The sequence below is a fragment of the Crotalus tigris genome, unplaced genomic scaffold, assembly GCF_016545835.1.
Source record: "Crotalus tigris isolate CLP2741 ecotype Arizona unplaced genomic scaffold, ASM1654583v1 scf7180000017605.3043972, whole genome shotgun sequence".
Lineage (NCBI taxonomy): Eukaryota > Metazoa > Chordata > Lepidosauria > Squamata > Viperidae > Crotalus > Crotalus tigris.
In genome coordinates this window covers 2,681,064-2,697,118 of record NW_024096508.1, presented here as the reverse complement: position 1 = coordinate 2,697,118, position 16,055 = coordinate 2,681,064, and the positions used below count along the sequence as shown (strand labels likewise).

General features: G+C 36.9%; 1 protein-coding gene across 1 annotated transcript; it reads right to left on the bottom strand.

The window, feature by feature from the left end:
* Window positions 1–1,121: 1,121 nt before the first annotated feature.
* Window positions 1,122–15,835, bottom strand: CCDC198 (coiled-coil domain containing 198). The gene is made up of 7 exons (XM_039320276.1): window positions 15,187–15,835; window positions 11,029–11,056; window positions 10,935–10,971; window positions 7,339–7,425; window positions 4,843–4,944; window positions 4,091–4,253; window positions 1,122–2,256 (listed from the first exon to the last, which is right to left on the bottom strand). The coding sequence occupies exons 1-7, from the start codon at window positions 15,395–15,397 to the stop codon at window positions 2,000–2,002; spliced, it is 885 nt and encodes a 294-aa protein (XP_039176210.1). The 5' UTR covers window positions 15,398–15,835; the 3' UTR covers window positions 1,122–1,999.
* Between the last annotated feature and the right edge of the window lie 220 nt (window positions 15,836–16,055).

Sequence of the window (16,055 nt, the reverse complement as noted above, 5' to 3'; positions counted from 1 at the left end):
GTCTGCAGGCCCAGGACATAACAGTTTCCTACCCCTGGGTTAGAGGGTTACCAAGCAACATTGGGTTTGGAGTACACCTATAGCCCAGACTGATATAAGGGAATTCCATAGGCCTGATCTGCTCCTTTCTGATACCAGACAGTTTTTCTGCATTAGCCATGTCGCAATTGAATAAAATGTACCTTCAGGTATTCTGTTTGGGCTACATGGCTACATCAATAAGAATTCCTCCAATCTGAGTTAGCAGTAAAATATGCTTGCCTGATCTTTAAGGCCAGCAATTTGTAGAGTACCGTGGCTTTGGTTCTTACCCAAGCAGTGTAAAGAATTAGCAGAAGAAAACAAGATACACTTGGGCAAATGTAGATGAATACTTCGGGCAGAGTCTTTAGCTATGTTTCAGGTTGCATGAGTGACAGTTCATTGGATTGGAGATACTTTGCAATAGTAACCTGTCACTTGGGATATTTCTGAACATGAGCATATCGGCCTTCTGAAAGAGGCTGAAAGATCAGGTGTGGAGGAAGGGGCTGGGATGAAGGAACAGTGATAGTCTAGTGGACAGTTTTACTAGTCATTTGATCACTTGCCTAGGAAGAGAAACTAACACATTTTTAATCAACCTCACCTCAGCTCTGAATACTGTCCTTCAAATCGATATATGTTGCAAGGGCATGGCATCAAAGGGCCACCTCTGAAAGCACCCAAAAGTCTCATAGCATATGCAAACTGGTGTAAGATTAGGCAAAAATCTATTGACCCTTTCTCAAAATAATAAAGGGGAGTTGCAGAAAATATCTGTGTTTCCCAATTAAAATTGACTAGACTTCCCTTCTTTTATACATAGGACTAAAAGTCTTTTAAAAGACTATTGAACATATCTTTTAAAAAAATTATAGTCACCTTCAGAAGACCAAATCAGACATTCGCATAAGATGCCCATGAAATGCTTAAATGGCATTATGTGGAGCACAGGTCAAACTTTATACAAATTGATACATTTGTAGAATAATGAGAGTTCTTTTTTCCTGTAGTCCAAGCCAAAAATGGAGGTAAGACATATTCCTACAACAGTCTCAATCAACCAAGAGGAGATTTTTTTTAAAGAAAAAGGTACATTATAATTCTTTTTAACTTTAAATACACAAAATACAAAGCATTTTAAAAACAACAATAAAGACAAATACTTCTCCAAATAGACAAGGCTGTGTTGATCTACCACAAATAGTATTTCTCCTTCCATTATTATTACTACAAGAACTTAGAGAACAAAATAAAGATCTTTTAAAATATGCCTGATGTATGATTCCAGACTATGATAAAACACAATTATTTTTGTACAGAAAACATATTGAACATAATCAGGCAAAGCAAAAGAAATTAGAATGTAATGCAGCTCTTGTGAAATATATTTACATATTTCTTTATCTCTTCAGTAAGTTGTAAAATGAATCTCAGCAAAATGTCCTCTGTTGCAGCCTCTTGGAGTAATTCCAGCTATTTATCAAAGTTGTTGGAGTGATAGTACATCCCACTTCTTTTTCTAGCTCAAGCACAATAATTTCTTGCTCTGTTTCCCAGAATGCACTTTCTTCTTTTAAAAGAACAAAGGTTTTTTTTTTCCTCTATAAGAAGAAGAAAAAGAAGAAGCGTGGAGGGGGGTAAATCCCCCAAGAATCTGTGCTGAAGCCTATGTGCTAAAGCCTATGCTTGAGAAAAAGTGTGTATTCATACTCAAAGGCTGCCTGGCATTTAGAATGGCAGGGGAGCTTCAGTACCATGATGCAGGCTGGCTGTTGACCACAATGGCATGTACTGTTTTCTTCTCTTTAGAAGATTTTCTAAGGCAAGAATAAATATGAACGGAGATAGAGATAAATGATGATAGAATAGATAGATAGATAGATAGATAGATAGATAGATAGATAGATAGATAGACAGACAGATAGATAGAATTACAAATGGAAGGGGGAATAATGCCAGAATACCACCTCTAAATTTAGAGTTCTTTATCAAAAAAATCATCAAAAAGGGTCATCCTTTCTGTCTTAGTTCTCACTAAGGCAGGCCTCCGATAAGGTTTCCTAAAGTTGTCATTGCAGTCGCTCCAGTTATTGGTGTCAATGCTTGAAGCATCTGAAGATGACTCCATTGTTGCTTGTTGCTTCAACAGCCATGTTTCCACTTTGTCCCTCTGGTCTAAATGGGATTTAGGTGACCCAGACTCTTTAAGAAATTCTCTGTGCCACAAATCTCCTGACAAAACAAGCAAAGGAGATTTCAACATTGTATAAACATACAAGAAGAACTGTGGTGTATAAGTCACAACCTTGGATCAGTGCCATTTGGTCTAGTTTAGTCCCAACCTAGAACTTCAGAAACGTTAATACATTGATACGATAGCTTTGGCCATACTGGCCCTAGATTATGGGAGGTGGGAACAAAATTCTCTGAAGGAGATCAGGTTGGCTCCATAGCAAATAAATAAAATGCTAGAGGTTGGTGCTTTGGCTTGGATTATGTCAGCCTATTTTTTTATTCTAAAATATTTTAGATTGGGCATCAGGAATCCTAGCAGACACATAAGTGCTCGACATCTGAAGTCTGAAATCACATTGCCCACCTCCGATATACTGCTCTTGTATATAATGAACTTTAGCTTTCTCCCAAAAGTGTCATTCTTCAGAGACAAAAGGGCACGCCTTTCCATCAATGTACAAGTGGCTGTTTTAGTCTTTTGTGGTAAAAATAACCAAGATTAATTTTTTAGCCTTTGAAGTATCACAAAATCCATTGTTGTCTCCTTATATGAAATGAGCACAATAAAAGAAAAGGCAGATTCTCATTTCCACTTGTGACTCATTTCCCCTTAGAAAGAGCTAATGGAGGGGGGGGGGGAATTCTACAATCAAGTGTTAATCCCAAGGCGTATCTCTAAAAATAATTACAGTTAGTGGGAGAAACTACTCTGGAACACATGCCTATAGCCATTCTTTGGGCATTTTTTGACCTAGTATTCTATACTAACACTTCATCACAGGTAGAAATGAATTCTGTGTAATTCCAGTTCAGAAGTAATGGTACTTGGAATGGAGTCTCTCCATTCCTAGAATTTCTAAAAGCTTATGGCATGGTACAAATTTTACCACATCCCTGATACTGTACCATACAAGTGGATAAGGACTTTAAATCAAATCAAGTATCATTACTACAGATGCATATAGTAAAAAAAAGAGAAATGGTTTGATGTAATAATTTGCTATTGGGAAGGAGAAGAAAAACAATAAGACAATAAAATGACATAACTAATTAAAAGTTTTGCACAATTGTATAACTTGGTGAAGGGATTTGGCCACTTGATATGCAAGTGTGGGATTATCATCCCTTAAAAAGCAATAAACCCAACATTTATCAATGTGGCCCTTGTACTTTATGTCATGTCTACCATACTGGAAATCAGCTAGCATGTAATCTGTAAGCCTAGTGCAAAATAGAAACAATGCCTCTATGGCTGTATCCTTGGAATGATTTCATCCCAGTTGGAACCTGTATTTCCTGTTCTAATTCTAGTTACAGGGGAGCTCATAGGCATCTCTTGTTCTGACATCGTCCTGCATCACATAGTGAGCAACTTTGATTACTTAGAATCAGTATCCTTGTTTCAGTCACAGTTGAATGATGTAATATTTAAGTATATTGGTCTACATCTATTGGCAGGTACTATAAAAAGATAGCAATAGCCCTTAGATTTATATACCACTTCATAATGCTTTACAGTCCTCTCTAAGTGATTTACAGAGTCAGTATATTGCCCCCAACAATCTGGGTCCTCATTTTATTGACCTTGGAAGGATAGAAGGCCAAGTCAATCTTGGTCAGGAATGAACTCCTGGCAATGAGCTGAGTTAGCCTGCAATACTGCATTCTAACTACTATGTCAAAATATAAATGGATTTACAGAGAGTTCGAAGAAGAAAACTATGAAACAAAGACGGTGCCAATGTAGAGATTAAAAGGTTAGGAATCACCTTAACCCTGTAGCAGTATCAGCAACATTGGCATGAAAATTTATTGCCTTGATGATACTTACCATGGCTTCCATTAAATGTTTGCTCATGCTCAGCAGAGTGTTGCTCTTCCTCATCAGAGCTTCGAGTTCCCTGCATATACTCAAGTGTGCCCAGCAAATGAAGATCCCTCATTTTTGGCCTATTAAGCCTAGCCTCCTGTTGCAGACGCCTTTTCAGTTCTGCCTGAATTAAATAATTCCTTATAAGTTGCAAATATACAACAGTCTCAAAACTGGCTTAACAGATATTCCTCTTTTGGAAAGAAACTGGAATTGTTTTCAAAAATGCCAGCAGAATTTTAATCACTTTAAAAAAAAAAGTTCTAGACTTCTGAGAATTCTTGGAGGAAAATCATGGCCAGTAACTTATTTATAAAAAAAATGGAAGAGGTTTGTATTGTTGATATATTCTTAAAAGTGTATCTCTTATCTTAAAATAAGAAAAAAGTTCTAAATTGCAGTTTCTTAAAAAAATAAAAGTTAATTGAGAAATACAGTTTTAATAGATATGTGCATTCAATTGCTTTATAAATGAACAAGTTTTATAAGATTAACATAATAACGTATGTTTAATATGCTTCCAGCTTAATAATTAAAAAGAGCAAACAACTACTGCTATACATACTCCAATAATACAAATTTCCACAAAGCACACATCATTAAATTGCTAGTCAGTGCATAAAACAGAGACTCCCTCAATTTATTCTATCATCCACTTTTCTCCTTAAACATTCCAATGGTATTCTACCAGTAATAAAATATCTCAGGTTTACCTCTTTTCTTATTTCAAGCATTTTCATTTGGAGTAAATACTGCCTTCTTCCAACAGGGTGCTTAGCAACTTGCTCTCCTCTCCCTAGTTCCTTCCAGGTTAACTGGAGGATTCAAAGACATAACAAAAATCTTTTAGGAAACAAAGCCAAGATTGCACAACTCTTTTGAGAACATCACCACCTTATCCAGTTTATAAACTACAGGTAAAAATCCAGATGACCACTAGGTGGCAGAAAACTAGTAGATAAATAATATTTATTGTCATTTTTTTAACTGTGGGCACACTGGCACACATTAAAAATAAAATACTGTTGCCTGCTCTCAAAGATGTACACATACATAACACACATAAACATGCTATATACAACATATGTGTCATGGTTCCGACAGATGAAAAACTCTTCAAAAGAACTTCAAGGCATTGTTTATCTTAAAGAATCTTTATTTTGAATAGCATAATATCTGCACTGCATAATTGAAGCCAAAAACTGAATTCCCCTCCCCTGAGCACATAGTATCAAAGCACAATTCCCTCCTCCAATCAAAAGTCATAAATCACATCCCCCAATTAGCTTGAAGCATGGGCTTCCTCTCCAGTTCTCCAGCCCCCCAATTCCTTATCAGTTCTGGTTACAATAACTTTGTTTCTCACTCTAGGTTTAGTGTTGTTATGTCTAGCTGGACTCTCGTTCACATCTCCCCCTCCCAGCATCATCTAACTCTACAAGCAAAAGGTAAAAGATGGCTACATTTTCATCTGTTGTTAATGCAAAAACATCCGATGTTAGCAGCGTTGACATCATGTATATACCTATATGTATATACCCTTACATATAAATATTAATCACTGTCCATCTTGAATACATAGCAGAAAGAGGAAGCTTGAGAGTATCATCTGGATTTTGGTAGTCAAAGACCAATGACACTGAAACAGTCTTCACCAGTCTTCTTTTAAGCTACTTAAATCACAGATTCTTTACCAACAGATGTAACCATAGAACTTTTGGGGAAGATACAGAGAAGGACTGGTGTTACATCAATCTGAACTTTTCTAAGGCATCCATAGGCAGGGTCAAAAATCTCAGGATGGCAACCATGATTACACCACTGTACATCCTCTTATGTGCATCCTAGGTACAGTAGTCATAAAAAGGGACAGGACTTGAACTGTGCTTTTGTAGCTGCCATCTTGACTTTTTTTTGACTTCCACCTATAAATACCCTACAATGGAATGTAGGAAGTGAACAAAGGGCAGTCTAATCAAACATTTGTCTTGTCTGCCCCAATACAATGTTTTCTTCCATTTAAATAATTCTGTATTTTCAATCCCGCACATTTGAAGGACAGTAAATTGGAGATAAGTACTCTAATCAATTTCACTTTGAGATTTCCTCTAACTGACTCTTCCTAGCTGATTTGACAGAGAATTCCCATTATCTCTGAGAATTTGCCACATGGTGATCAGATAGAAACTGTAAACTTAAACACCTGGAATGGCCCAAATTAGAATAAATTGCTTTAGAAGCAGAGTAACTTGACAGATTAGTTGCAAACTAACAACATGGAAATACTTGATTATTACATTGCTTATACTGTTTACAAATTGGAAGAGTGAAATACTAGCTCATCTGGATGTTATTACATTAGTAGCAATGTGCTGTGTTGACAAGGCAATTGCATTTTCTTAATGTGATAATCCTGCAGGCTAATTGGGACATAAATTCCATTTTCTAGTAAGGAAAGGTCACCAGTAGCAACTGGTAGCATTTTTTAGAGTCATCTAGCTACTCTTCAAAAAATAACTGTAGTAAGGGCAGGCTTTATATTACTTCAGCAATAGCTAGGTGATGCTATAGGTCACTAATGCATAAATGGCCTGTGTATCATGATTTTTTTAAAAAAAAATACAACTAAAGGTAAAAGTTTCACCTGTCCAGTTTAATCTGTCTCTAGGGGGTGATGCTTATCTCCATTTCTTAGCTGGGGGAGTCAGCATTGTCCAAAGACATTTCCATGGTCATGTGGCTATCATGGCTACATGCTGAGGCACATGTTACACTGTTTGATTCTCACCAAAGTGATACTTATCTACTCACATTTGCTTGTTTTTGAACTGCTAGTGGGCAGGAGCTGGGCAAATAAAAAGGAGCTCATCCCAACATGCATCGCTCAGGTCTTGAACCCGAGTTCTCATCTGATAAGCTCAGCATCTTTAACTGCTGAGCCATCACACCCCTTTAAAAATACAAGCACCAGACCTAACATGTTTGGTTTGCAAATATAAATGTAACTATATTTATCCCTACCTACTTACCTACCTAAATGAGATCACAAAATGGTTTTCTTTATATAGTGGAGGAAGAGGCAGAAAAAGGAGCAGATGGAAGCGGAGGCATACCTAACATTTTTTAAGAAGGTTGAATTTTAATTCCAAATTCATTTTCTTTATTTCATAAATCAATTCTTGTATGCCCAGTTTTCTTTCAATACTTACCTTTTCCTGCTGTGTCAGTGTCCCACCCTGCAAGTTCAGGTATTTGGATGCAGGGATGTTGTCTGCAAGTATAAATGGCTCCAATTTCTGCAAAGCCAAGAAAAGAGTAAGACAACACTCTGGAATTAGAGTGAGTTAACTTGATTCCTGTGGCAGAGTCTATTTAAATATGGCCCTGAAGAGCAAGCTTGCAGTCCATGAGATTTTCATACATTTCATACAATAGGGGTCAACCTATTCTCCAAACCACCTGAAGGCAGAACAAGAAGCAACAGGTAGAAACTAATCAAGGAGAGAAGCAACCTAGAACTAAAGAGAAATTTCCTGACAGTTAGAACAATTAATCCGTGGAACAACCTGCCTCCAGAAGTTGTGAATGCTCCAACACTGGAGATTTTAAAGAAGAGATTGGACAACCATTTGTCTGAAATGGAATAGGGTTTCCTGCCTGAGCAGGGGGTTGGACTAAAAGACCGCCAAGATCCCTTCTGACTCATTTTTTATTCTGTTCTTCTAATCTGGGGGCAGGCAAAGGTTGTGCTTTTTTCCTAATATGTATGTAGTGGCCTCAGAATTTTTTAAAAGTCGGAAACTCTTTTTTTGTACTTCCTGGAATGACCACACTATTTTGAACATGCCCAGTGAGGATGCAAGTGTACTGCTTCGTTGTTGTTTTAAAATTTACTTAGATTTATGTGTTTATCTCAGGAGGTTTTATGCTGCTTTGATCAAACAAGGTAGAGAGGCGATGCCTTCAGAATATCACTCAGGGTGTCCATGGGGTGGTGTCAAAAAAAGTAAACCACCATGTGATCAAAATTCTCCCCCTTTTTACCTGGCCTGATCTCATATTTCAGAAATGAAGTACCATCCTCAATATAAATCCTTCCCCAGAAAGTCTCATAAATCATAACTAGATAGATTTCATTCTCAAGGGCATTCTTTTTAATCTTGCAAAGTTTTACAAGTTTTATAACAATTTGTGACATTTTAACAAAGTTTCACGAGAACTTGGTGCCCACAGAGTAGGGATGGAGGCAGGGAGGTGGACGGTGAGCTGGTGACGTTAGCATAGTGAGCTTCACCCCTTTTCTCGATGCATCAAGATGTCTCATGTTTGATCAAGAGCTTGAAAGTGCAACAGTGTTTTGGCATTCTGAAACAGGAATTTTCAATGTTTCTGCCATCAGACAAGGATTGGCCAGGTATAACAAGGAATAGAAGATTCATAGCTCTTCCCATGTAGTTTGGTACTCATTGCCAGTTTAGCCTAGAATGGAATATAGGTAGTCCTTGACTTACATTTATTTAGTGACCTTTCAAAGTTACAACAGCATTAAAAAAGTGACTTAAGACTAGTCTTCTCACTTAACAACCATTATAGCATCCCGACGGTCATGTGATCAAAATTTGGGCACTTGGCACCTGGCAAGTATTTACGACAGTTGCGGTGTTGTGGGTTAATGTGATTGCCATTTCTAACCTTCCCAGCCAGCTTCCGACGAGCAAAGTCAATGGGGGAAGTGGGATTCACTTAACAACTATGTGATTCACTTAATTGCAGTGATTTGCTTAATGTCCATGACAAACAAGGTTGTAAAATTGGATGCGACTCCCTGAACAACTGCCTTGCTTAGCAACCAAAGTTGTGGTACCAATTGCAGTCCTAAATCAAGGGCTACCTACAGCTGGCCAGGCAGCCATTTCTCTTTGTAGGTATATTTCCCAACAACCTTTTGAAGGATTGCATGTTGAACCTCTATTTATTTACCCAAACTGCAAGATGTTCTACAGAAGAATAGCTGCATTCCCATAGATAAAAATTTATCTTTCACATTCCCTTCTACACTGAACAGATTTAAAGAAACAACAAATAAAAAAAATTGAAAGAAAAGTTATCGCATATTTATAAACATTGACTCAAATACATCCCACATTACTCAGTGGAATTTTTCTCAGTGGATCAACTTCTACCTTTTGTGTTTGTAAATAATAATTACTAATCAAGGTACAGTCACTAGGTGGCAGCCAATAACACTACAAAGCTTAAAGGTTTCCTTAAATGTTGCAAATGCTGTTGACTTGGAAAAGAGAGGAGGCCCAGAGGTGACAGTCTTTCTAGCTCAGTGTTTCTCAACCTTGACAATTTTAAGGCATGTGGACTTCAACTCCCAGAATTCCACAGCCAGCAACGCGGGCTGTGGAATTCTGGGAGTTGAAGTCCACATGCCTTAAAATTGTCAAGGTTGAGAAACACTGTTCTAGCTGATCAACATCATTATGCACTCGTGCAAAATTTAATATAGGAAAGTAATTTTAAATTGTTCAATTTAAAATAAAAACTGCTAAATGATAAAGTTAGGGAAGATTTCATGCAAGGAACATACAGCCTTTTGTTCACCTGAATAGACCCTATATCACCTAGGTCAGTGTTTCTCAACCTTGTCAATTTTAAGATATGTAGATTTCAACTCCCAGAATTCTCCAGCATTGCTGACTGGGGAATTTTGGGAATTATAGTCCACACATCTTAAAGTTGATAAGGTTGAGAAACACTAATCTAGATCCCATCCAAGTTTTCATTATATCTGACAGAGAAAGACACACACACACACACACACACAAATAGGGCATTCATAAACTTGTTTAATATTTTGGGCAACAACCACAATATTTCGGAATTTAAATAATCGAGAACCATTCTTGAGTGCTCCAAATATTTTATGATTTTAGAAGAAAGTATGGAACTGGGCTAAAAACAGCATTTAAAGAACCCTTCAAACCTGCAGTGATATTTCTCATTTCATCCTGTAACATAAGATGACCAGGTCTTCTGCTTGACCCAGGCTAGTTTAAATATTGTTAAAGGTCCAAGCCCATTTTATAGCTTACTTGAAAGAATTGTTGGTTCATTCATTTAGGCTTTGTGTTTCCCCTTTTGGAAAACAACGTGGGACTTATCTGGAAAGAAGAAATGGAGCCCTATAGACAAGTGAAATGAATAAAATATGAGGTCAGTGAATCCGCTGGGTGAAGACTTGGCAATAAAAATTACAGACTTCGATAGAATATACGCACTCTTAAGAAGGTAACACAGATCTCATTAGAGAAGGCTCCTTCAGCTTCCATTGAGATAATATCTTTCATTGGTGCATTTGAAGGTACTGTATGTTTCCTCTCCTTTTTGCCCAGTTGGCTAGTTTCCATTCAGAACTTTAGCATTTTTCCTGAAATTTGGAATGGAAGATTCCTCATGAAACACCTCTTGCAGGCTTTTTAATTTTACTCATTGCTGAAGCATTTGAATCCTGCAAAACTAGGCCACATGAATCAACAAGCTAGGAAGATGCATCCAACAGGATCTCATAAAGTATTTTCAACAAGAAGAGGGTGCTGGAGGGGATTGATGGAGAGTGGAGAAGGAGGCAGACCTTCAAAGAAATTTTAGCAAATTGAAGAACACTAACAAGAATTCCTTGGGGAATGGATTTTTCTCACTGGAATTTGCTGATGTGACTTGAAGAGAAAAGATGTCAGCAATTTAAATTCAGCCTCAGTGTGTAAAAGAAGGAACTAGGGATCAAAAGGCATCTTACCTGAAGCCTTCGAGGTGGATGTTGCTTGATGATGCTTCTTTCTCCTCCTCCTCCTCCTCCTCCTCCTCCTCCTCCTCCTCCTCCTCCTCCTCGCGTGTGGTCTAACAGATTTGGCCTGGGCACTTGAAAGAAAGGAAGCATTTTAAAAATCTGAGCTGATTCTGCAAAATTGGTGATTTACAATTTGTTTGTCATGGAAGACTGATTATTTGATATTTTTAAAATAAAGAATGGGGAACCCAATTCATATTTTTACCTTGCTTTTAGATTTTATTGATAGAAACAAGGAATGGTTGATACATATAACCAGCACTTCTCAACCTTGTCAACTTTAAGATGTGTGGACTTCAGTTCCCAGAATTCCCCAGAGAACAGTGATGAGGAATTCTGGAAGTTGAAGTCCACATATCTTAAAGTTGACAAGGTTGAGAAACACTGCATATAATATATTCCTTCTTATCAGTCCAAAGCTGATAAGAGCCCTTTTTTTGTGTAGACAAAGCAGAGGTTCATGACAGACACTGTCCAGAAAACTCACAAAATTGACACTTCAGCAGGATTAGTGTGAGAAAACGGCTGCAAAAGAATTACAAACTGCTTTTTACAGGAAATCACTTTTCCATTATAAACAACTTTTTAACTTTTTCATCAAACCCAGATGTTTATGCAAGAGCTTGTGGCATAAGACAATACAGGATCTGTTGCTAGATAACCTGAATGCATTTGTATTCTCTGTAGTCTTTCAACTTGTGAGAAGTGATTCCACTTAAAGTAGAAGTACATTTCCTTTCATCTTTAAAAGAGAATAATCTACTGCTAGATTATCCAGAAGAGGAGGAGGAAATATCCAGACAGAATCACATTATTATTATCTTTGGGGAACAGATGATCTTTTTATGGTATAAGTATGAAATGTGAAATAAAGACAAAAAACAAAAACAACAGCATGACAAAGTACCAACAATAGTGCATCGGCATATCTATGAGAAATATCACTTATCTGCATGCCAGAACTGGTGGAACATAGAAAAGACAAAGTAATAGAAATTTAAAAAGCTAATGTGCTCTTAGACTTTAAATTTCATACACATCCCAGAATTAACAACTGTCAATAAGAAAAAGAAAAAAAGTCTTGGTAGTGGATTTGGCAGTACCTGGAGACAGCAGAAGAGAAAAGAAAGAACTGGAGAAGATAACAAAATACAAAGACCTGCAAATAGAAGTAGAATGACTGTGGTAAAAGACAGGAAATGTAGTACAAATAGTAATCGGCGCCTTGTGTACAATGCCAGAACATCTGGAGCATCACTTGGAACATCCTCAGCATTGACAAAATTACCATCAGTCAATTGCCAAATGCAGATTTACCTGGAATAGTTTACAACTTGCAATGATAGTTTCAAAATTAATAAATTATTATTAAAATTATTAATAATAAACATTCAAGAAATATAAAGCAACTGGTAGCTCTGTCAGATTCCTTGAATGCTATCTAGCATAGAAAGGAAAGTTAGAAATCACATCAGATCAACCAACCAACCAACCAACCAATCAAGATTTTTTCTTCAGTCTGATCCACAAGCCAGCCAGATGGGCCACAACTCCAACTGGTACAGCCTTTTATTTCCATAACAGACAAGCAGAAGTCAAAACCACAAAGAAAGCATAAAATGGTCCATTCCTTGTTTTTGAAATTTCTCCTCTTTTAAGAATTGGTCTTTCACCTTGAAAAGGGAAGTTCTACCACTCAACTTCTCATTAAACTCTGGAAATATTTCCTCAGCACCTCGTTTCAAGAGACTTTTAAGACCTTATTTCAGAGCAGTGATAGGTGATGTCACAATGCATCCACAAAACCTTCTTCCTGACCCATTTAATCTTTTTTGCTGCCTGGGGAATTCTGGGAAGTGAAGTCCGCATTGCCAAGTTCGAAAAACACTGGTTTAAGTTCATTCATTTTGTGTTTCTAATTAGTCTCTTTATTATTTTCCTAAAAACTGTACTTCAAATGTCTGAATTTGTCTTGCTGTGTAATATGTCTGTTTAAGGGACACGTTCCTGCTTGAATTTAATCAAATTTCTGTTATGAATATCTACTGTCAGTTTTGCCATTACTGCATATTCTCTTATTTTTAGTTTCAATAATTTTTAAAAGGACAAACTGCCTGCCAGTTAGCTTTTTAAGTTTTTTTTCCATTGCAGCCATTTGTTTTTCAAATGATATTAAATATTAATACCATTCACTATGGAAAACCATTATATGTGGGTAGTGATGGCAAAATTCAGCTCCAAAGATTATTTTTAAAAATAGTTATGGTATATTGTTATTGATAATTAAATTATTACATTTGAATAATTTTTATTTGTGAATTTCATAAAGGGAAACACACTAAATTAAATAACACTAAGAAGAAAGTGGCTAGTCCTCATGTTTGTTAAAATAAATAAGACTTTGTTTAAAAGGCATCTGTCCCAGATCAGGCAAAATCTGCTAATAGCCAAATAATTTGGTGTTAAGTATAGAAGGTAAAATTATTTATCTTGTATTTGTATGCAAATATACTTCCCAAAGTATGTAATCCTGTTTCAAGAATTTTATCATATACAATCATAGAAATGGGCATAGAAATGGAATATATTAGGGGAAAGTAACTGTTAGAAAAAAGATTGGACAAGTATACGTGTTCCTATGTTTACTGTTTATTTACAAACATTTATTTATTTATTTACAAACAAAAATTTACAAACGCTGTCTATTCTCACAATTCTAGGTTGCATATAGATTTAATGCATGTGATGGAGTGGCACTCTGGGAATAGTAAGACAGATGTGAGCAGTAGCAGATAGAGGTAAAGTGGAAAGCTAAAGATAGAAAACATCTCACGTGCAAATTCCTTCCTCTGGAGACAAAAGTTATGTCTGTGCACTAGTTCTGCAGAAAATATCTAGAGTGCATTGAATTGATCACTGCATGGAGAAGAAGAAAAGCACAACTGAACTGCTGTCAGCCTTTCTCAACTTTTTAGAGATAGAGAGTTCCGTGCACAGAATTTCTTTGCAAATGTGTGAATTCTAGGAATCAAATTTCATACATCTGGACCAGTGTTTCTCAACTTCAGCAACTTGAAGATGTGTGAACTTCAACTTGCAGAGTACCCCAGCTAGCATCCTGGCTAGGGAACTCTGGGAGTTGTAGTCCATACATCTCAAAATTGCTGAGCTTGAGAAACGCAGATCAAGAGGGTACCTCAGTTAGAGGATACTGATTATCCAACCAAGAAACAAGATCATATATGTAATAGAATACATCAGATAAGCAGGCTTAAGTAAAGACTCACCAAAGATTTGCTGGTACCAATTTGCCATACTTGGTGAAGAAGCTGTCTATCTCATGATAGGATTTCCATCCCTGAATGACTTATCAATCTCCATCTCCATGCAAAGAGTCTTTATTACGCTTGCATTTGGTTTGAAGCATTTTGATAATCCTCAATTTATCCAACACCGGAAGTTTTTAAGAAGAGACTGGACAGCCATTTGTCTGAAATAGTGTAGGGTTCCTGCCTGAGAAGGGGGTTGGACTTGATGACCTCCAAGATCCCTTCCAACATTATTATTATTATTATTATTATTATTATTATTATTACTACTACTACTACTACTACTACTACTACTACTACTACTACTACAAGTGAGATCAGAATTTCCATTGCTAAGCAAAGCGGTTGTTAAGTGAATCACACCTGATCTTACAGACTTTTTTTTTGCAACAGTTGTTAAGCAAATCACTGCACTTGAATCTGATTTTCCCCATTAGCTAGCCATTGGAAGCTGGCTGGGAAAGTCCCAGATGGTTACCATATGATCCCGGAACACTGTAAATACATGCTGGAATTTCAATCATGTGACCTGAATTTTGATCATGTGATCATGGGTAATGTGAGGACCAGCCTAAGTCACTTTTTAAAATTTTTTTGATATAACTTTGAACACCTGCAAAATGAATTATTGTACTTTAAGGATTAGCTGTATATGCTAATGCTAGCTGGAACAAAGAAGGTAAAAAGTAACACTACAATCCAAACTTATTCAAACTTTTCAATTCCTACTTTCAATTCCAAATGTATCACATCACATTTTAGATATGGGGGAGGAGAGGAAAAAAGATAAAGAGGGCCTTAAAGTTAGTGAATTTTTTTTAAGATGTCGACCATGTTCTATTTTTAAAAGATAAAAGAAAATATGAGGTTACCTGTGGGATATCTTCCATAGCATGTCTCTCGCAAAGGTGGAAGTTGTCTTTCCAGAACTGGGTTTCTCCCTGATGAAGAAACAAATGAGCTTGGCAGGGACTGGAACGAATAAACTGTCACACTACCAGGTTGTTTTGGTTCTCTTTCTTCACATGGCATTGGTGTCACTTTGGTGACCTTCCTATGGGTCTTGGATGAATTCAAGCCCATGTTTCAGAGTTCAGGTGAGCTGCTTTCCACCACAAGAGAAAGAAGGAAGGAAGATGAAGCCCAGTCTTGGAGTTATTAAACTTAAAAGATGAAGCCCAGTCTTGGAGTTATTAAAGTTATTAAAGAAAGAGAGAGAGACAGACACCTCATTCCCAGTCTCAAAAATAATACAATGCACTCCTCATTATGGGGTAGCACTGAGAAAGACCAACCTCAAAGCTGGAGAACATTTTGTTATGCAGGCATCAGTTCTCAAGGGCTTTGCTTTAAATCAGGAGAAAGATAAAGCACAAAATGAAGTTCAAGGTATTTCTTTGGAAGACAGATGCATAGAAGAGGAGAAACCAGCTTTGGTATTCTGTCTTGTTGATTTATTTAGTAGCTTCTTGAGATGAATCTGGATTCCCGACATAACTATAATATAGTTCTCCAAGGGCATTTTTCTTTCAGAATATACCCATAAGCGTGTGCGCATGTGCCAAAACACACATTTATCAAGAGCCAAAGGCCATGTGTTGCTATGGAAACTCCTTCATAAACTTTTCCCATTACCACACTTGGTGAGTCCAGTTAAACATTGACTTGGTCTGGGACCTTCAAAGGAAAGAATGGGTATCTGGCTTACTCAACCTGAATATTAAATTAGCCCCAAGCGTTC